The following is a 21759-nucleotide window of genomic DNA, read 5'->3' as shown; positions in this document are numbered from 1 at the left end:
GCCCGCCGTGAGGCTCTGCAGCGGGGCTCCGGTGCGGCCGCGGCCTGGCGAGGGAGGCGGCGGGCCTGGTGGCCCGGGCCGCGGGTTGGGCTGGGCCCATCGTCGGCCCCACGGCCTAGTGAGGGGCTGGAGCCGGCCTAGGGTGCTGTGGCACCGGGAGATCCCAGCCGAGGGCCTTGTCCTGGGCTGGCGCTGTCGTTCCTCACAGAAACAGGGCAACACGAAGCCATTAGGCCCTTCCTGGAGGTGGCTCGGGGTTTTTGGCCATTGCCTCTTGTGGCCAGCTGCATTTGGTAACAGGCTTTTGTTTGCCATGAAGCAACCTGGTGGTAACACCATTGTTAGACATTTTACTATGATATTTCTTCTCGTTCTGCCCTGGGACAGCCTGTTACACAAGTGTGCGGCATGGTCTCTGGGATTCAAAGCTTGGCATGTGAATCCGGCCCAGGCCACGACAACACCCCTCTCAAGTTCATGCTATAAGCTTGCTTTTTACAGGCTATGTGGACAATAACCACATATTCTGTTTGAGGTAATGATGTTTTATTGCCATCTCTTACAGGCCTGTTGATACAACAGCAAAGCTGCCAAGGCTGGGTGGTTCCAGCAGGGCTCCTGGGGGAGGACACCCACCAGCAGCTCTGGGCACAGGGACCAGTGGGCTCACACCACACCACATCACACCAGACAGCACCAGCCATGAGTTCTGACCTACTCCAATTAACCAACATGACAGCAAAACACTCCATCGCCAGCTGGGGCAATCGGTGAGCCTGACAAGTGTGTAGAATTTGGATATAATAAATTGATTTGTGGATTTCTATAAAAAAATAAATGGATTTGTGTTCTGCACTAGTTTTAATGTTCAGGAAGGGCCGTGAAATTCAGCTTCCAAGGCTAGGAACAAGCCTAGGACTCATCCTCCAAGTGACTTGCAGAATTAGGCCGTAATTTTTATAACCCCCTATTTCTTCCCAATTAACTAGTAAACTGATCTGATAAAAAAGGTGAACTACAGGCTGTTTTCTTACATTGTATTTCTGTGGCTGTCTTGCATGATAATATAAAGGAGATGGCAGCTGCTACTACTACTTTTGTATTAATACCTGAAACATTAATAGGTTTCACAGTTTATACATGGTGCAAAGATACTCATGCATGCTGCCTTTCAGGCAGATTTACTTGTTTTCCTTCTAGCCAGGTGTCCTTGACATCTTTATGGCAGAAAAAGTCTGTCACCCTAAGTATTTGACTTTCAAAAAATAAAATGAAGAGAATTCTAAGTGTCATTTACAAGTGGTGCCAGGCTGATAGCTTTTCTCCAATGGCTTTTCAGTTCAAACACAAAATAGCAGGCAATTGCAATGCAAGTGTCCCTACAGTGTCACTTCTGCTCTGGGAGGCTTTGGTAGGTTTTTTAGAATGTTGACCTTACATCTTGGAATAGTCCTTAAGTCATTTCAAGTGCTGTCACTCCACAGATAAAGCTGTTTCGGATAGCTGCTGGACAGGCAACAGCTGGTTTTAGGTTACTCCAGCCTTTCCAGCGGTGGGAACTGGAGTACCTGGCTTTATCCCCTCTCAGCAGCTGGGGCTTTACAGGACGTAACTCATGAATTAGGAGAGTTTCAGTTCCCTGCAGCTGCTGAATCCCCACCCCTGAAGACTCCATCCTGTAGTACTTCCTTTCCATGTTGCAGGCAGCCAGAAGTTTGGTGCCCTGGCTGTGAGGGATTGCTGGCAGCACGCAGAGCTGATACCCTGATCCTCTGTATCAGGTGACAAGTGTCTGAAATAGAGGTCCCGGCCAGTCCCCACAGACACTGCCATATAGCCCTTAGAACCAGTGGAGGAAGAAATTACTGTTTTCTAAGATGATTGTTTTTTCTCCATTGGCTTTGCAATGTGAAGCCTCTGACACAGCTGGCGTCGTGGTGGAGAGTCTCAGTCATGACAAATGAAACCACCGGTGTTTTCCTTCCACTTCCACTCTGGAACAGCACTGAGAAGGGATCTCCTGGGCACCTGCACTGACAGAGCTGCGAACTTTGCTACCGGGTCATGTACCAGGTATTTCATTCTCCGGGAACTGTGAATTTTAACCCCACCTTTCCTTTTCCCTGAAGAAAGACCAGCCCACTGTTAATTCTCAGCAGGCAGCAAGGAGTGCTGCCAATTCCAAACGGTTTCCCTTTGATGCTGCAGTGAATGCTGAACTCGTCTGCCATAATAACTTCTTAATTATTTAACTTCTTAAGGATTTTAAGGCTCTTGAAATCCAGAACTCTAAAATGTGATGCATTCATCCCACACTTTCTGCATAGGAATCAGTTTTAACTCTATCAGATAAGAATAGCTACAAACATAGCTTTTACATATCAAAAATGTGCTGGGGCCAAAGATGATTTTGCAGGTGGATTGACACTCCTCCCCAATTTTGTTGTTTTTACTCAATAACCAAACATTTCCTTCATGAGTCGTGAAACATCCTTAGCTTAAACTAGAAGGGTAAAATACAGATTCCGTATTTCCAATCCTAAATTTCTTTTTTAGACTAAGAGCTTTACAGCTTCTGACAAATTCTTAATACTATCTGTTAATTCAGTTGGTTTTTTTGGTTTTCACTGTAAAATGTCCTGTATCATACTACCCACTAGAGCATTTCTTGTTTTAGAATACATATATTTATATCACTGTTCAGAATGCAACAGTACTTTTCTTTAATCGCTATATTTAAACATTCAGTATTAAAAACACCGGGTTACATCTAAAATTCCCCTTTTTCAGATGTTCTTATTACTATTCTCTAGAAATTTTCTTGGGAAAAAAAACCCAATTTCCTTTCCTGGCTATTAAAATAAGTCTCCTATTGTATTTTGGACTAAACTGTCTAGGATTGCTTTTAGAAAGATGAGATTTATTAAAAGAAAAGGATCTCAGATGAGATGAGATGAAGGACTTTGGTGGGGAGAAATCTATAACCAGAGTCAAAATACATCTTAACTACTACTGAGGTCGAGTAAAAATTAATATCTAGGGTGACTTTGAATGGAAATCACAAGTAAGTGCTGCAGGGATGGGTTTGCTGCTCTGTGGAGGATGGAGCCTGACTGGTCGTCCAAAAGTAAATACGTGAGCTGAGGATGAGTTGGCTTTTAGCTTTCATTTTTTAAAACCAAAATAATTAAAATGTGTGCCAATTCTACTAGACTTTGGGAACATAGTTTGGTAGCTCTTCTCCAGAATATTCTGCAGAAGCAATGCAGTTTGCCTTTTCCACTGGGATTAGCTCAGAAAAAAGAGCATGGAATTGTCAGTAATAGCAGAACTACAGTGGCAGAGAAGGTGAGCCCTGCAGTGTAAGCTCTGGTCTGGTGAGAGAGGTCTTACTATTTAGTAAAGGTGATTTACAAGTTGGGTTTAAATTTGTTGGGTAGCGAAATGACTTTTACTCCACTCGTTAAAGGTTAATGAAGATCTCACGTAAATGTATGAATAGCTGCTTAATTTAGGAAGCAAGAGGACTTTTAATCTGCAAATTGTCCAACTCTGTGATAATTTTGTGGCTATGCCTGTGTTGCAACATAAAAAATTAGAGCCGTTTGGAGAAGATAAATCGCTGGATCCAGTGTTGGTCTCTCTCGGGTCTGGTTACACCATGAAAACTACCAGGCAGGACTGGTCAGGATTTTGTCCTCATTATTGAAAGTCACTCTGGACGGTGAGCGGAGGATGACAGAGCAGAAGAGGCACAGGGAGTGTGGACAGTCCCATCTGCCATTCCAATCTTCAGGGGACATTCTCCCCATCGGTGGTTGCCTCTTTCAAGGGTCCCTGTTGTTGCTGTTATGGGTTGGACGTACACTCAGCAGCCATCAACTGGTTTTATATTGCCCTTACCTCTGGTACAGGCACTTCCTGACCCAAATAACCAGCGTCTGGCTCAGAACAGTGGGAGTTTTGCACAGTTTAAATGTAAGCAGCGACCACAACAAACTACAGTTGAAACATGCATGGGGCAAGTATAACTCGTAAATATTTATCTATGCCCACCTATAGTGTATACATACTTGAAAATGATGCTGAAGTAGACATGGTCAGAAAGTGAGAAATCTGTTGAAACCCATTCTTAACTACAGATTTTTTCTTCAATGTTGAGCTGTCTTCCTTGGCCTTTTCTCCCTGTTTGGCTTTGAAGACTGACTGTCTTCCAGAGAAACCAGAGGAATAGAAGAGTGGATAAGGAGAGATACAACCCAGGATAAATGGACACAGTCTCAGGGCAGGGGCAATGTAAGAGCATAACCTTAGGGCAGTCTCTGCGGGGCAGGGAGCGTTCAGATCGTAACTGCGGCATCGTCTGTGCTTGTGCCTCCAGCAAACACTGCCCACAGCGGTGGAACTAACGTCTCCACAATGGGCAGTTTCCCCCAGATTTAAAGAATGTCTTGGACACCCCACGCCTGATCCAAATGATCTGTCCAGCAGCATGGGGAGCACACACAGCAGAAGGCCAGACCTGGGTTTTCCCAGCTGTCACCTCACAAACTCCATCTTCTGTCACCAGCAAGTGGCACAAGAGGGCACAGGCATATTGCCAAATGTAAGGCTAATGGATTTTCCCATCAGCACTTTGGTCTTTTCCGCTCACTAACACCTTCCCAGTGCTGGGCCAGAACCCCCTCAGTCAGCTTTCTCGTCGAGCATTAGCCACCTGCCTGATTAACATCCAGTAGAACAAAGCTCATCAGCCTAGGACATTGAAAGATGTCTGGTTTATTCCTTTAACGTGCCACGTGTATGGGGGTTTTTTCCTTCCTTCTCCTGATATTTATTCAAGTATACGAGGATTATTTCTGAATTATTCATCATACAATATCTGATTAGGCTGTGGCTGTGCTGGCTCCCACTGCTTAATGAATGAGCCATTAGCCTTTTGCAGATGGTGCTATCAACAGCTATTTGAATGCTGTGTGTTCACCTGCATTTGCACAGCGCTGGGAGCCAGAGAATGGAGCTGAACCTAAATGCGGGGTGGGGAGATGATTTTTTACTGTAATATCCAGGAAGTGCCGTGTCAGGTACAACACTCTCTGGCTCGCTCGCTCTCAGGGGATGGGTGGCCTCCTCAGGGACTCCCTGTAGGAGCTGCGGGTGGAGTTTCCGCAGGGCACCTTCTGACACTGGGACCACCTTCTCTCGAGGCTGGAATCTTACAAATGGGACGAGGAGGGGAAGCATTTTTGCAACACTTAGATTTTGTTTCAGACAGCATCTAACACAATTTTCTCAGAATAGAAAAATCTTTCATTATATATCTTACCGAAGTACTCAAGCAATGGAGTAAATTACATAAAAAGAAAACCGCTAGCAGTTACGATCATTTACGTATGCCTTGTCTTTCTGTGCCATCACGTGCTGCAAAGTTTGGTGGCTGTTGCTGTTTCAGAGCTACGGCTCATCTGCGTGAGCAGAGGCCGACACCATCCACTGCTCCAGATACTTCTTCCTCCGAAAGCTAGAAAGTGAGAAGATGTTGGAAGACTTGTATCTATGGAACCGGGGGATGCTGCGTAGCTGGCTCATGGTGGCAATGAGCTTGTGAAACTCAACCCAGAATACGTGGAGTGCTCTACATGCCTACTTGGCTGGGTTCCTGGGCAGGCTGGCACGGAGCAGCGGGGAATGGGCCCCAGGAGGCTGTTCCTTTTGGGACATAGCCACCCGCTGCCACCAGCCCTGCGGCGTGACTGCCCCTCCACAGTTCAGCTGTGCACTTGCTGCCCGCGGCACCAGCGCTTTTACCTCTGCCTTTCCAGAGCCCACCCTGCAAAATGGAATAAATACGTACACATGATAAAATAAGGATAAAGGGGAATCCGAAGCATCCAGAACTGAGCTCTGAGCAAGTCATCAGAAGAACTAATTGAAAGCCACCGGCAGCCAATTCGGAAACCTCTGCAGCTGGAAGGAGCTCAATTTGGTGCAGCGCTGTTTCCAGCAAGAGCAATTTTTCTGCTCCTTTTCCTCTGTTTACCTCAGGAAACGCTGTCCTCACGGATGAGGATGTCAGCAGCAGCTGAGCCGGCCTGTGGTTGCTGATTTCGAGCTGCCCGTGATGTTCTTCCTACAATTGAAGTAAGAATAAAAATAAAGGCGGCTTGCTGATTTGCAGCCAGCACAGCCTGCAAATCTTTCAAGTAATCTCAGACTCTCAGGGCTGGTACTTGGTGTCTCCTGCTGGAGGAAGGACATCTGATTCATCACCACCAAAGGCTACAGAGGATGAGTCAGGATTATACAAATTCCGTTTAGTTTGTGTAACAACACTACTTTCTGTATCGAAAACTTGCTTTTCTGCTGCCATAAAGATGAACAAGCCCCTAAAATCTCAGCGATTGGTAAACTGTCCCCCAAACTGGGGCTTGTGTGACTGGTGTTTTGGTGTGTGCAGGGTCTGGGCTGTGGCGGGGGCAAGGGGCCAGCAGGGTGCTGGGGAAAGCAAACTGGAACTCGAGCACCAGGAGAGCAGACCAGTGTGTCAGGTTACAGGAAAAGCTGCCCGAGAGCAGTAATAGACACCCAGACCTGGTCATGAGTCAAATCAAAAGCAGGAATAACTTTGGATAAGATGTGGGAGAAATGCACACATAGTTTGCATTTGAGTATTAAACTCTCTCTCTACTGATTTAAACCCCTGGATTAAATGCAGAATATTTGAAATATTGGCAGGCTCATATTTATGTTAAATGGTTAATAATAAAAAGAATATCCCTGAATCCCCTTCGCTCTTATACACATCATTTCCCCTCATGACCATTTTAAGAAAATGTGATTTTACAAATGGCTAGAAAACATCCAATTCCTCAAAATGCTGTAACCACAGTTTTCTGAGGAAAATGACATGTCTGCAGCCACCACCCGGAGGGAACTCTAAGGAAGGTTGCAGGTTTGCAGACTTAAATAATGCTCCTGTTGTGGTTCCTCAGTAGCATTAATAGCTTGTTGGCTTCCTTCCTTCCTTCCACCACCCCCTAGGAACCTAAGGTCTGCTGTAGACAGTCCTCGAGCTCATGCTACATCTCCTGTCCTCACCGGTGAACTGAAATCCTTGCTGGGCTTTGGCACTACCCCAAAATGCACATTTTTTTAAGCTGCCTTTGAGAGAGATTGGTAGCCCCTGGTGGCTTTCCCTCTTTTGTACAGAAGGGCAGGTGGTGTGGCTCCTTTGGTCTGTTTGATGTGAAAGAAAGAGATAGAGGGTAGTTATCTCGCTGGAGGGGACCTGGTGACAGGGTATTATTCCCAGTGGGACACAAGGTGGGCCGGCGATGTGCTGCCACCCCCAGCTGCTCTGCCCTGGTTACCCCCCGTAAAATGAGCGTGTTTTTCCTGTGCAGTACGATGGCCACCCGTTACCCATCGGTACGGCATCCCTTGCTGTCACCGGTGACAATGCTGGGCTCTGCCCAGCCCCGATTAGATTGTGGCTAATGGCTGGCTGTTTGGGGAGATTACAAGCCCGCCGTGGGCAGCGGCCCCCCTCAGGACCCGCACACATTGTCTGCAGGGGCTAATCCACCGTTTCACACCTGGGGTATCTGCTGCTTTGTCCCCTCTCAGAAATCATGTTCCTCCCACGCACCCGCTGCCCCCTCCCCAGCCCTTGCTGGCAACTCAGGCTCAGCATCTGCAGCTTCATGGCAACCCGCACCTCGCCGTGCAGTCCCCAACCCCTGTGTTTCCTCCTGCCCCCCAGCACCGCCCGAGGTGGCAGATGTGGCCTGGGGCCCGCAGGGGACGTGTCACCCTTGGGGCAGCAACCCTGGGGAAACCCTTGGAGGTTTTGGTTGCACAGAAAGGCCTCCTTTGCACAGTATTGTAGTGGAATTGAAGTTCTCAGAAACACTCCTTACACAGCATAGCCTTAACAGTGCAGTACTTGGAATTCTCACCGTTACCCACATTCTTGCCAGGAAAAGAAAATCTGTGTCTGGCGGAGGAGGAGCTGAGGAGCGGTGGGAGCCTCTCTGCAGAAGAGCGTTGACATCTGGCGGCGGGTCTGGCAACTGCTGCGGTGAGTGGTCCCAGCCGGGCATCACAGGGCTTCCAACTGTGGGTCTGGACAGTCAAAGAACAACAGCATTACTGGTGTTAATGGTGTGTTACCCTGTGTGTGAGGGAGGGGGGGTGAAGAGGCACCAGGTGACAGCAGCATCTCCAGAGCATCGTGGCTGAGGCCCCTGGCGGGGGCTGGAGCCCTCACCACGAGTCCTGCTCTCACAGCTGGTGGCATGTGGCAGTCCCTGTGAGCCTGGTGAGTACTTTGAAGGAGGTATAAAGCAAAAAAAACCCCGTTGAAATCATACTGAAAATTAAATAGTTGAATAAAAAATTTAAGTTTGGTATGAAAGTCCACAAAATGAGACCGTTGAGTTCTGTTGAGTTCCCACCTAAAGGCATCCAGTGTTTACTCTTATGGTAAGCAAGGTTTTAAAGAAGTCAGCAGGAGGTTTCAGAGGTAGTTGTGGGTGCAGCAGGGTCAGGGCTGGCCCCACTGGGGATCCGAGCCAGCGGGGACCCATGGGGGACCCCAGCATGGGCAGTGCCCTCACCTACAGTCCCACCTCTCACCCTGGCAGGCAGAGCTGGGGCTAGCAGCGGGGCCCCTCCTAATTTTGGAAGAGAAGGTAACCTCACAGATGTTTTTTTATCATTTTGTCCATTAAAGATGGGTAAAAATCATTCTGTGAGTGAGTTACAGACTTGTGATAACAACAGGAGGGTAACAGCAAAGCCTGATGTACGCCCCGCTCAGCCTCTCACGCCTACGAGGCAGGTTCCAACCCCACGGCACAGCCTTCCCAGGAGAGAAATGGGACTGACCCCTTCTGAGAGCCTCCCTCCACCCCCTGTGGGAGCAATGCAAACAGCTATACAAGCCCAACCTGCAGGAAACAGCTTGGCTTCAGATAAGGCAAAAATTTACATTTTACACTGCATCCGTGCAAATAATAATGGAGGTAGCAAAGTCACCTGCTGAGCATCGTCTCTCCACTCACCACATTTTTGTAGTCATTTTAGAGCTGTCCAAAAATGCCTGTCTTGTATAATTAAAACCAACTCCAGTTTGTGATACATCAAAATTCTAATTATACCTTTTGTACCGTATACATCCCATAGTTTGAATGTCTCCAGATCTGGCAGGCAGATGGAATTTAACAGGAAATATTACCTCAACAGATGCCACTACCTGGGTATCTTTGCTCAGGCTGGGAATAAATTGAGGGGTAAGGCAAGAAAACATGTTTTCTTACAGAGCCACCATCTGCTAATTTGAGAAGCTGCTGCCACTGATGACTCAGTATCACTTGTATATGTAAAAGTATTACTAATATCATTCTCAAGACAGCTATTATTATATATTAACTGTATTATAACTATTGACTAGCACCAAGATGGTAGCAATAAGACAATATTGTAACTAATGAGTCTAAAAGGAAAATAACTTTAAATAGAATTAGTTGAGAATGGGCAGTTATTTCTCTTGAGAACCTTTAGATAACAAACCTGGTTTTATCTTTTTTTACTGTCATAATCTGTTAAGAAAGGGAAATGTTTGTTGCTTGACGTCAGACAGAGGTTTTCCATTTGTGGGGAAAAAACCACCCAGATTTGTTTATTGGGGCTTATAAAGAAAAGTGATTATTGGATTGCTATCAGCAGAGATGAGGAGTTACAATCATTTGTTCTATAAAAGGAGATGATGGGAGCCCATGGGTGCCCAAGCACGCCTGGAGCACTGCTGAGCATGGGGCTCATCAGGGTTAGAAAAGGAAAAGAGAAGCTGATGGAAAGACAATAGCTGAGTGAGGGTTGAACCCCTCATCCTTCACAGCCACTAAAGAACTGGAAATGACCATGAAGGCTTGGATGAGTTGAATTCTGTAGTGAATATATATATATATATACACTCAAACCACAAGTCAACTCCCAGTTTTGACCAAGCGGACAGATAATAATTAGCTTTAAACCACCACTTTTCCTTCCTGTTGCCTAGTGCACCCTGAGTACATGCGCTGCTCTTCCCATCTCATTTGGGATGGGTTTGACCTCGTTCCCTTGCTCCAGCACCAGCAGAGTGTCTGTCACTGCCTCACAGCCAAGGGCAAGGACAGATTCATGTCCCAGGCAGTCACTACTCCACCATCCACAAACCAGGTACACTCAGAGAGCCCACCTGCGCTCCCCTAAACTTCTGTGAAGAATCCAGATGTTTTTATATATGACAGTTAGTGCAGCCCTGGGAGCTCTCAGAGGGTGTCAGGTCAGTTTCTTGTCAAGCTGCACCAGCTGGTATGAGGAGAGACTGAAAAGTGCTGAGCATTTCTTTTTCACTTCTTTTCTATTTTCACTTTTTCTGTTCACATCCCAACTCCATCGTCTCCCTCTTGTTCCCCTCACCCCAATCCCCCACCTCATCTTCAGGGTGAGCGCAGCAGGGTCTGCAAGCCCAGCCTGGCTCATAAATGTGCTTTGGGGGGAGATAAGGTCCCTGGCAGCTGCTGAGGGACACGGGCATTGAAAAATGTGGATTTAGCATCACAGGTGGCAAAGGGGAGACCTTGCAGGGCTGTGCCTCCCTCAGCAGCTCTACACTTTCGTTCACCCACTAGAGAGTGTGCAGCTGCACAAAATCAGCACAGCAGCCCAGTCACACTAGTAAAAGATGAGATTTTTCCACAGACACACACCACCAGGTATTCAGTGGAAAAAACAGCTGTTACAGCCTCACCCACCAAAAGCACCCCTTGTTTTAGAGGGCTCCAGGACTACCAGGAATCAGCAGGGAGTCTGCTGCCCTAAGGGATGATCAGTCCCTGCTCCTTTGCAGATTTAGGTGCTGCAAAACCCGCTCCACCTTCAGCCAGCCCCCCATTTCTGAGAGTACAGCACAGCGGGCCAGCAGCCCCCCGCCCCTGCCTGCCAGGGCACATACAGGGCTTGGTATGGAGCACAGCTATCCTCCGATTAAAGTGAACCCATTATTTCCACTAAAGGCAGAGCTGATAATCTAATGAGCGCTTCAAATTAAGTGGTTTCTTGGCAGCTGCAGCAGAGTCTGCAGCAGTTTCCAGCGCATCGCTGAGGCAGGCAGAAAGCAAAACCTACACAACTGTGAGAATCAGCAAATCCATACTCTGTAGTACTCTGTGCTTCCTTGAGAGGTGGCAACACCTCTTACAGCCAAAAAATTACTAAATTTTGTATGTTCTGACAGTCTCAAAGAAGTTCTTAAAAATTTCTGGACCAGTCCTCAGTTGGTCCCGTGGGTGCAGCTGGTATTGAGCAGCAGGGAGAAGGAAGGAGGAAAGCTGAGGAGCAGGGAGACAGGATGTGAACAGAGAAGAACCCTGGGTGTTTGATCTCATGTGTGGTGCAGCCGTTTGCATGGCAGGTTGGAGACTTACCTGACAAAAGCAGGGACAGGGAACTCGAGTGACACTGCCTCCCTCTGGGCAACTTCTGCTTAATAGTTGATTTCTTTCTCTATCCCCATTTCTCAAAGAAATTGCCCCAGTATTACTGAAACTCGTTGGGATACCTGTGAAGCGCTGGAGAAGCATCACTCAGGTTTAGCCACGGGTACAGTGGGATGCCAGAAGGCATAAAAACTTGCAAAAAAAAATTTCTGTTGAGAAACCTGAACAGGCACAGGGTGCAGATATATTCAACTTGAGCTGAAGCTCATGATTCAGATTTCCCCTTCTTTTTTGTTAAGGAAACTATTTTATTATATGCATTGTTTTCAAAACGTCTGGAGGATTTAAACTGGGAGAAGCAAAGACAACTATATATGCACAGAGAGATTGTTTTGTGGACAACAGTTTGTTACACAGAAAGAAACAGAATGAGCTTTTATACAATTTAAAAAACTGCAACAAAGTATCATCTTAATATTACAGTACTGGACCATCTAATTTTTCATTTTTAAGTCAATTACACAGGATAATTAATGCACAGGTACACTCACTCATCAATAAATACTGCACTGTTTAATACCCTCCAAAGGAGAAAGGCAGAAATCAAGCTCATTTGGGGATTACTCCAGGCACGGCTGTTGCTTTGGAAATAACTACATTAAAATCCACATACATTGGCACAGAGGAACATGAAGATCAACAGCCATGGTTAATAATGTGTTACTGTTCCCACCTGGCACTGGTTATGACCCCATCCAGCACCTCCCCGGGCCGTGAGACTGACACATCCCTCCAGAAGGGCTGATCTCAACCAGAGATTTAAACTGGTTTGTCCACCACGTCAATGAGGCTCCATTATTTTATCTGTTGCTACCTACTTCATGAAAAGCACTGCCAGAATTTTACTAAAGTAGCAAAAATTATTTCATGATGGGGATCTTAATTAAAACAATAGTGCTTATCAGCGTTACCTGGGCAGGGAAGGCTGCTAGACATATCTGAAAATTCCCTTGGATTTCAGTTACCTCACACCGTGATATTTTCAGGCTTTCAAAGCGTCAAGGCTTTTTAAGAACTAATAAAACATCAGTGTTCTCCCACTTGTCCCCAGATACACAATGGCAAGTCACAGATTCTTCAGCATCCTGAAACAAAACCAAACGTTAAGAAAATGTATGTGTATTTTTGACCAAACTATTCAACCTGAATACCCAAAACAGCCTGGTGAGCAAAACAGCCCTTTCCTCCAGACAGATGAAAACATTTTGCCACATGCAAGGTGCCTGGCAGCTCCCCCAAGCTGGGTCTGTCTGTTCCCTTTGCTCCCCAAAGCAGCACAACACTGTGTGACGGTGGCTCAGCTGGGTGTCAGCGAGGGATCTGCTGAAGGAGCCTCTGCCAAACAGCCACCTTCTGGGGCTGGGAGGTCAAAGGACCCAGAAGAGGAACTGACTTCTGGCATCTTACCTGGGGAGGGACTCTGGAGCCAAGGCACAGGTGCAGGGCTACATACAACATGTCAGGTTGTGACCCGGAACCAGTGTCCCTCACCTAAAGTGGCTTTAGCCTCTGTAATTGCAGTCTGTGGGTGCTGGAATCTTTATCTGGGATTTTCACAGTTTAAGGGTAGACTTTTAGCATTTTTACTTGAATGACTATAAATTCATTTGGCCTGGAAAACAACCGAGTAGGGTTGGTTTGTTCATCTTTTAAAACCACCCCAGAAGAGCAGTGGCTGGTGCCCAGGAAAACCATCTTTGTGCTTCAGCCTGAAGAGCCCCCAAGTTCTCACTCATCTTGTGCATTCATTTTTAGCCTTCAGCATGTCTTGCTGCGTGACTACCTATACAATACGTGGCTTCCTAGGAACAGGCACTTTTACTTCACATTGCCATTTAGTGTTCTTCCAGAAATGAAAAGACCACCTTTCCAGAAATCAGATAGTCAGGTCTCATCTTATGTACTCAAGAGGAGGCTGTTAAAACACATATAACCTTGTTTTAATGCAGTATCTAAAAAGAAATCCCTGGACATTGAACAACTGAAACTGACAGATGGAAGAGAGAAAGGTGTATTTATCATTTTGGGACCAATGGATTTTTAAAAATCATGTTAAATCATAGGGGACATAGAAATTAATTTTCCTAATTCTGTCAGTATTTTTTCCTCAGACAGCTATACCTGTTTGTCCTGTTCTGTATAGAATGAGCAATTCCCCTCTGAAAACAGATTTGTGAAACATGCATTTACAGTAAATCTTGTAACTCCAGTAGGGACTGGAGAGGGAGCTGGGAAGAGCCAAGGCTTCACTGTCTCAAGAGAACCTCAGACCCCACAGCCAGGCTTTTCTGCATTGGGCCCCTGATGGAGGGGGGCAGCCTCCTCCCTCTGCTCGTCAGCTGCTTGATTGCCAGAGAGTGGAACAGCAACCTCTGCCAACCTCAGGTTTTTCCCTCTATCAAATGCCACACGGTAGGAGAAAAAAAATATAAATCAAGACTTTTTCACTTCTAAATCTACCAGTCCAGCTACATCTCTCTGGGTGTGAAAAATGTTCATCGTAACCTGATTTCCAGTACCACCTCCAGCCCTGCTGTCCTGAAGCCCCCGAGCTCCCGAAGGTGGACGAGCAGCGTGGAAGGTCCCCTGCTCAACGTGATGCTCTGGTCTTTTCTGACATCGCAGCTACTGCTGTTTGGAGAAGCTGAGGCTGTCTGAGAGAAGGAATTCCAGTTCCACAGTGTCATCTGTAGTCTCTACTGGTACATTACTGTTCTCCACTGCGGGGGAGTAATCCCGTACTTCATGCCTTGAAGCTAATATCTGTGAAGTCCCGTTGCAGGAACACACCTCAGGTCGCCTGGCACTGCCTGGGCAAACACGGGTCGGCTGGTAAATGCCCGGACAGGAGCTGGGCTGGCAATGAGTGGGGACGTAGTACTGAGCTGCCGCTGGACTCGATTCGATTTGATTATGGAAAGGGTTATTAGCCACGCAACAGGTCTGGAGACAGTTACTGGCTTTGAATCCATGATGAAGGCCTAATTTAGCAATAAGGGGCTTCCCAACGTTAACTTCCTTTCTTTCATCCATTGTATCTTCTATTCCTGGATACTCATAGTGTAAGCAAACAGTGAAAATCAGGTGTTCCTGCAAAAGTGGAAAGAGGGGGGAATAAAAATAAAAAGAATGTTACACTTACTCCCCCAATAAATGTAGGAAACACTTCAAGAGGCACAGTCTCCTGGAGAAGGAGACCAACCTTTTTAAGCAAAGATTCGGTCACTGAGGACCTCTCTTGGTTAATACTGGCTCACCTAGCAGTCTGTATTTCTAGAAGCACTTGCATTACAGCAGCTGCCAAAAGCAGTGAAGAGGAGGTACCAAGTGACATCCAGCACAGATGCGTGTGGCACACAGACACACTCTTCAGTGGAGTGCCATGGTGAGCTGAAGGGAGACCCTTCCAAACACTGCACGCTCAAGAGCAGGGCGGGATGGAGGGAGATAAACTAACGTTTACATCTCCTGCTAATGACTCTGTAAGATGTGCCTCCGGTCACGTTCCTCTGGTGCTACCGGGCACAGGAACGTCCCCACAGTGCAATAGCTCATCTTCACCGAAATAATCTTGTCAAAGCTCAGTACAGGCCTAGGAAATACAGAGTGCCTCGCACAACGGCATCACGATTGCGCGTGCATTGACTCCCTGGCTTTTGGTTTTCAGCTAAGAAGCTAAAGTCACTAAAATGGTGCTATTTGCCATTTTTCCCTCTGAAGAACACGTTACTTAAGCAGACAATACGCAACTACCTCAACAGAACTGCAAAGCAGCATGATTAATCTAAACTTGTGACGAATGACATGTATCTTACCCGTAGTTTCTGCAGTGAGCTGAGCCTGGTGTAGAGGCAGTGCTTGGGAAGATCCTTTGATACTAAATAGCTTCCAGTTTCCTCGGGAGTCCCTTTATTGGCCTCCTTAGGATCCACATCCAGGTCCTGGTGCGAGAAAGAAAAGAGAACTTAATTGAAGGTACAGAATCTGTAGATCATGAGATAGTTAGCAGTACTTCCTTCTGTAAAGTCTGCATTTCCTTCTTCTGAAAAGGAAAGAAACTACCAATCTTGGATTCCTTGTGAAGCTGCGAGACTGCTGTTAGTGGCAGACAGAGGGGTTACGCTGGAGAGGTCACCTTCTTTGCTCATGGCTCCTGTCAGACTTGCTGTGCTCACTTCAGGGCTGCTCTTTTGTACCCAATTTCTACTGTGAAGCACAGCGCTACAACACTAATTCTGTGGGCTAAAAATACATGCATTTATTATGCACATAAATATTTTAGTCATAAAGCATCAGAAGTGTCCCATTTTCTGCCCCATGTCCTCTTTCACAGACATCAAAAAAGAAGGTTTTTTGTCCCAAGGAGCTTTCTGGTTTACCCTTCACGCTACCACAATCAGCTGAGTAACACCAATGGAACTGGACAGGATCACCCCGCTGCAAAGGACTCTAAAACTGAAGGTTAAGAACCCTTGTCCTGCAGGTAGATGTGTCCTCAGCTCACATTGCAGCTACTGATGTTTACCATCTTACATTAAATGTAACAAATACTTGATATTAAGACAAAAATAAGGGAGACTTTGAAAAAAATGAGCTCAGATTCATTTGAATGTATTTTTATATATATTAAAAATAGACACGAAAAAAATTAGATGTAGGCACCTGATTTCAACAGTTCAGCCCCATTTTATGACAAAAGATGCAGTTTGACACAGACAGAGTGGATAGTTTTCAAGTTCAGTGGAAGGAGATACCCAAGATGCCAGCAGGAAGCACTTACGAGTGGGAAGTCTGTGACATAGGCTCTGCAAACTACTATTTCAGGTGGCTTCTTTACTATTCTCGTGTAAATTATCATGACGTTGGAGAACTCGGCTGCAAACCCCAGCTGGATCTGAACTCCACATTTGAATTCCAGATACATACTTTCTGGAAGCTCTGCAAATCAGTAACACATCATTACATTCTAAATAAAACTCAACATATATATTTTCTATTATTTTTAAATTTTGGTTTTAAATTCAGAAGTTTTTAAAAGGTGTAGACCTCTTCCTCTTGCCCTCCCCTCTACCTATCACTTATCTATTTAGACTGAAGCAAACCAGTTCAGAAGCCCAGCGGGCATCATGCTGTTTGCTGGTACCAGAGGGGGAACTGGCAGACACTGCTGGAGAGACCTGACCCCACTTCTGCCTCACAGGTCTCTTTCCAGTTCCTGTGCAAGGAGCAGGGCAACATTTACTGACACTAGGATACAGCTTACTGACCCCAGAACTTGTTTCCCTACCTATTGTCAGATCAGTAAGGTCAATACAGTATATATCCAATACATAGGAGATAGCTATAGCATTATAAGAATCTTTGAAGTTGACAGCAGAACAGGTTTCAGGTTTATTTTTTCCCTTTCACAGCCTCTGCCCACATTCACAAAGCCCAAGCCCACAGCACTTCTCTTTGTTATGTTTTGGATCTTTCTCAATCCACAGGAACACAGCTGGAGGTGCTCAAGGGTCACTGCCACCATCCTGGGTCTCTGTGCTGTGCCTGACTTCTCTGCTCCCGCAGAGACATACCTTTATACAAATATAAAGGCTATTCTTTCCTCAAATTCCAAACACATTCTCTTCTATGCACGGCTTAAAACAAATAACCATAAAATAACATTGTATCATTATAATTTTTGTTTTGCATTTCACCCATTTAACAGACAAGAATTCAGGGCTTGATTCCACAAACAAAAACCTGCATCTGTGAAAGGGGCTGCTGACATGAGTAGTTAAGTCTTAAAAATGCTACCTCTGTCAAAGAAACTTTAAAATGCACTCCAACATACTTACGTGAAAAAAAGTAAGGTTTTAAACTGCATCACCCTCCTTAAAAGAAGTGTAGAGAGCCTGGAACTGATCTCACCCTTATTTTAGTTTTCTTAATTGTATATGTTGAAAACTCCTTTTCACCGTGCACTTTTACCACCCAGTTCAGTGATCTCACAGATTAGTCATGTCTTAGGTGTCATTGTTGGACACAAACAGGCTATTGGGAGACATCAAAGAAGCCTCCCCTTATTGGGAGCCTCGCAGTGTTGGAGTGGTCTTAAATACATTTACTCGGGATGAGTTCTGCAAATCCCTTCTTCATTAAAACCTCACCTAGAGGTGAACCCCAGCACAGAAGTTTCCAAGAGCTAACAAAGATTCAGATTGGAACTTGACTGTTCTCCATTTCCATCCAGTATCACCCCCCACCCACTAGAGATGATTACGGCAGCACATCCCCTTGTTCCCCACGGCCCAAGGAGGAGGATGTGAAAGCAGCCTGTACCGTACCGTGAGCCTTGGCCCACTGCAGGTTCCGTGCCAGAGACTCTGCAGAAGAGACGGTCTGTTGGATGGGATCAGTTAATGCCCGCTTCTCAGACAGGCTGCTGCGGATCTCCAGCGCTTGCTTGCCTTTGGTAAGGTGACATTTGCCCATATCTGAAAATAAGATGCATACGGTTTCTCTCAAAATCAATGCTGCTGAGATTGGAATGACACTAAGTGCATCCCTGCAGTGCTCCCTGGTTGCCATGGTTACGCCAGTGCCAGCTCTGCCATCAAAACCGACACTCTGAGAGTATTTATCGCTCAGCGATGTGCCCACCTGGGGCTAAAGCAGCACCCAGGCGCCCGCAGGGAGTTCCGAGGGCTCTGCTTGTGCACTGGCAACACGCTCACACACATTTCCAAACCAGTTTGAGCAGTGTCACAGTAAGCACCTAATTAAAGTGGCTAATTTCAAGCATATGAGTATTACTGTTGGAGGCGATTTCTAAAGAACTGGAGGCAAGTGGAGTATTTTAGGGGTCGATAAGGAGGCCAATACTGTTTATCTGACACCGTCACTAATGACCTGGATACCAGGACAGAGTGCACCCCCAGCAAGTCCGCAGATGATTAAGAACTGGGAGGAGAGGCTGATACACCAGCGGGTTGTGTTGCCACCCAGAGGGACCTGGACAGGCTGGAGAACTAGGCAGAGAGGAATCCCAGGAAGTTCAAGAACAGGAAGCATTGAGTCCTGTACGTGGGCACCAGTATGGAAAGGGGACAGACTGGTTGGAAAGCAGCTCTGCAGAAAAGGACCTTGGGGACCTGGAGGACTCCACACTGATCATGAGCCAGCCCTGTGTTCCTGTGGCAAAGGCAGCCAGTGGGCCAAGGGACATGATCCCTCCCCTCTGGCCAGCACCAGTGAGGCCACTTCTGGGGTGCTGGGTCCAGTGCTGGGCTCACCAATACTCTCTCATACTGGAGAGAGTGCAGTGAAGGCTCACAGAGGCGAGGGCCCTGGAACACCTCTCATACAACAGAAGTATGAGGAAACTGGAGCATCTGCCATATGAGAAGATGCTGAGAGAGCCAAGACCATTTAGACCAGTGACAGTACCAGAGGAAGCGGATGCAGACTGAAATAGACAAAGTTCCACTTAACCGTAAGGAACAGCTTTTAACTCTAAGAGTGATCAAACCCTGCAGGGTGTGCAGGGAGACTGTGGAGTCTCCATCCTTGGAGACACTCAAAACCCACATGGGCAAAGCTCTGAACAACCAGCTCCAGTTTACTCTGCTTTGAGCAGCAGGGTTGGGCTTGACAGTCTCCAGAGGTGCCTTCCAACTTTCACCGGTCTGCAATTTATTAGGGTTTCTCTATATTTAGTTCAATTACATTTTAAGATGACATTTTCAGATAGTGTTGCTACATGCAGAAAGTCAAACCCGATGGTCTGCAAAATGAATTTAAAAAATCCTGGAAAATTTCCATTTACGAAGTGATTAAAAAATGCAATATTGAAGGCTGTTTACATGGAACACTTTCAAGTGTCATCAGAGCACCAATGCACTAACACCCAGTATCTGGTAACACTGACAGCGGCTGTCACATCGCCTGTCAGGCCAGTCCTTCTCTCCACTGTGAGCTCAAGAATGAGACAAGTGACAGGTCACGTGTCAGAACATCTATAGCACAGGACAAGAACCTGGCAGCACAGGCGAAGCAGCAACAGTCAGCCATGTTTTACAGGACATTTGGGAAAGTGTATGGAAACCAGCTGCTGGCAGAAACATGATGTGTTCCTATGGGGAAGCCACGACGGTGGGAGAATGCGGGATAAGAGCTAAGGAGGCAGAATATACACACAGTACACACACAGGTGGGCTACAGGGTTCTCTTTTCACAAACCAGGAACAGTCAGAATGTCCCAGAAGGCAAGAAAGATGAAGGGAAGGGAAGATATTAGTGTCTGTTTCAAAAGAGGGCTTCAGGAACGATGGCTTTAATGAATTTGGGCCTAAATCTAGCAGCTGGTGAGCCCCCAGCAGGAGCCCTGTTAGAGCTGCTGGGCTTGAGGAAACAACTCCAGCTCCAGGTTTCACCGCTGCGAAGGAGAGGACAGCGAGTCCTCAAATCGTTCCTCTGGATTTAGGTAATGGCAACATTCAGCAGTACTGTAGGCAAATAAAAAGTACAAATCTTAATGCAAAAAGCACTCTGCTTGACTGCACCTGGCAAAAGAAGAAAAAACGCATCACCCCATGGGGAAAGAAAAAACAAAACAACAAAAAACTTCAGACCTAGGCTTTGGAATCATCAGTTTTACCACCTACAGATCCTATTTCTTCAGGGTAATTCTGAGATCTTCTGAAATGTTATTTGACTTTTCATGGAAACTTCATGAAAAGCTTAACAGATGAGACTGAAGATAAAGTCATGGCAAGTGTGTTTTATGGGGTCTAGTCAAGCAGCGCACCGGCTGCAAAAGGACAGAGAAAATGCACCAGACAAACATGCAGATGGTCACCAGAAACCATTACATTTCAGTGTACATCCTGGGGCGTGCTGGACTCCTATGGCCATCAGTTTGACATAAACTCCATGCTTGTATTTCATCTAGTCCCTTTCCTCAGTACAGCACTGACAGCAGCTCTGTCAGCTTGATCTCTGCATTTCATTTTCCACAGCCTGCCCTGGTGACAGCAGAACTTCACTGGGCATTTAGGAACCTGTTGGATTTTTTCTGCTTGTTGGATCCCTGTCAAAAGACAGACTGGGCAAAATCCTGAGACCTGCAGTTGCACCAAGTACACACCAAGAAAATACAGCAGAACTTGGCTGATTATGTATGTTACCTACAAATAACAGAGACAGCTCCTTGTTAACGGCCATATCTGTTCTGTCTCAAGCAAACATTTGAACAACGCTCAACAGTTTTCACTTCAGCACTTCTCCCAGGCAGAAATACACTCAAAAGGAGAGTATAAAATTGATCACTATTAAAGAAGCTGAAATCCCTTTATAATATCATGGTCTTTGTTAATGTGCTGCCCAGTAGCACCTGCTTCTTGATAGAAGATGTTATTTTAAGAGAATGCAACAAGAGCGAGCTCAGAGCAGTGTTTGCCAGGAACAGAGTGGCATCTGTGCACAGAAGTTAGTAACAGGCTGAGAAGAGCATTAACACAGTAAGCTGGAGCTGACCTTCTGCAACCTCATCCAGGAGCACAGTGATCTTCTTGTCTTCTAACAGACGGTCCTTCAAGAACTTCATGAAGATTCCATTGGCCAGCCCCAACTGCTGAATTTCAAAAGCTTCTGCTCCTTGGCACCTACAAGATCACCAATATCAGACACAGAAAAAATGTGGAACCATCTGCAGGATTATGATTGACATGAGGACAAAAGGAGCAAAGTTGTGTTGGGAATGGGGGAAAGAAACCTTGCAATTTTAACACCAGGTTGTGTCTGAGGCCACCTGCTTTTCGTGTTCATTTGCCAGCACCTCATCCTGGGAAGATTTCACTTGCAAACAAGTCACAGACCACAGCTGAGGTCAAACTGTTTATATCAGGAGCTTAAATTTCTCACAGAAGACTTGAGTAAAGCTCTTGTCTACTTCTATTCAACAACTTTTGCACTTGACTTGAAAACTGATAGAGGGAGGTTATTTAAACCTCTTCAAATAGTTTCAAATGCAGTTGTAACTTTATTCTTTACCTAGAATGAGAAACACATGGGCCAATCTATATTCTACTACTCAAATAATTCATTAATTTGTATTTCTAACACATTCTTTCTAGAAATGTAACTTGCATTAACAGAGGAGACACGTGACCAAAGAGGGTACAGCAGGTAGGTTATAGTTAACCATCTGCTCCCCAGCACTCGACCTCCTGCC

General features: G+C 46.0%; 1 protein-coding gene and 1 long non-coding RNA gene across 4 annotated transcripts in view; one reads left to right on the top strand and one right to left on the bottom strand.

Moving 5' to 3' along the window:
- Positions 1 to 131: 131 nt before the first annotated feature.
- LOC106899755 overlaps positions 132 to 21759 on the top strand; it is a 32378-nt gene continuing 10750 nt past the window's right edge. For all 3 annotated transcript variants that reach the window (XR_001414078.1, XR_001414077.1, XR_001414076.1), the window contains exons 1-3: positions 132 to 770; positions 1915 to 2073; positions 7980 to 8080. This is a non-coding gene — a long non-coding RNA (uncharacterized LOC106899755). The remainder of the gene's footprint in view (positions 771 to 1914; positions 2074 to 7979; positions 8081 to 21759) is intronic.
- MALT1 (MALT1 paracaspase) overlaps positions 11774 to 21759 on the bottom strand; it is a 28739-nt gene continuing 18753 nt past the window's right edge. Inside the window, exons 12-16 of the mRNA XM_014961651.1 lie at positions 21063 to 21190; positions 17873 to 18022; positions 16327 to 16484; positions 15362 to 15487; positions 11774 to 14636 (exon numbers count right to left, since the gene is read on the bottom strand). Coding sequence (XP_014817137.1) covers positions 14172 to 14636; positions 15362 to 15487; positions 16327 to 16484; positions 17873 to 18022; positions 21063 to 21190 — 1027 coding nt within the window. The 3' untranslated portion in view covers positions 11774 to 14171. The remainder of the gene's footprint in view (positions 14637 to 15361; positions 15488 to 16326; positions 16485 to 17872; positions 18023 to 21062; positions 21191 to 21759) is intronic.

This window comes from Calidris pugnax, unplaced genomic scaffold, assembly GCF_001431845.1.
Source record: "Calidris pugnax isolate Ruff unplaced genomic scaffold, ASM143184v1 scaffold795, whole genome shotgun sequence".
In the NCBI taxonomy this organism is placed as follows: Eukaryota; Metazoa; Chordata; class Aves; order Charadriiformes; family Scolopacidae; genus Calidris; species Calidris pugnax.
The sequence above is the reverse complement of the archived record's forward strand: the minus strand, read 5'-3'. Positions and strand labels throughout refer to the sequence as shown.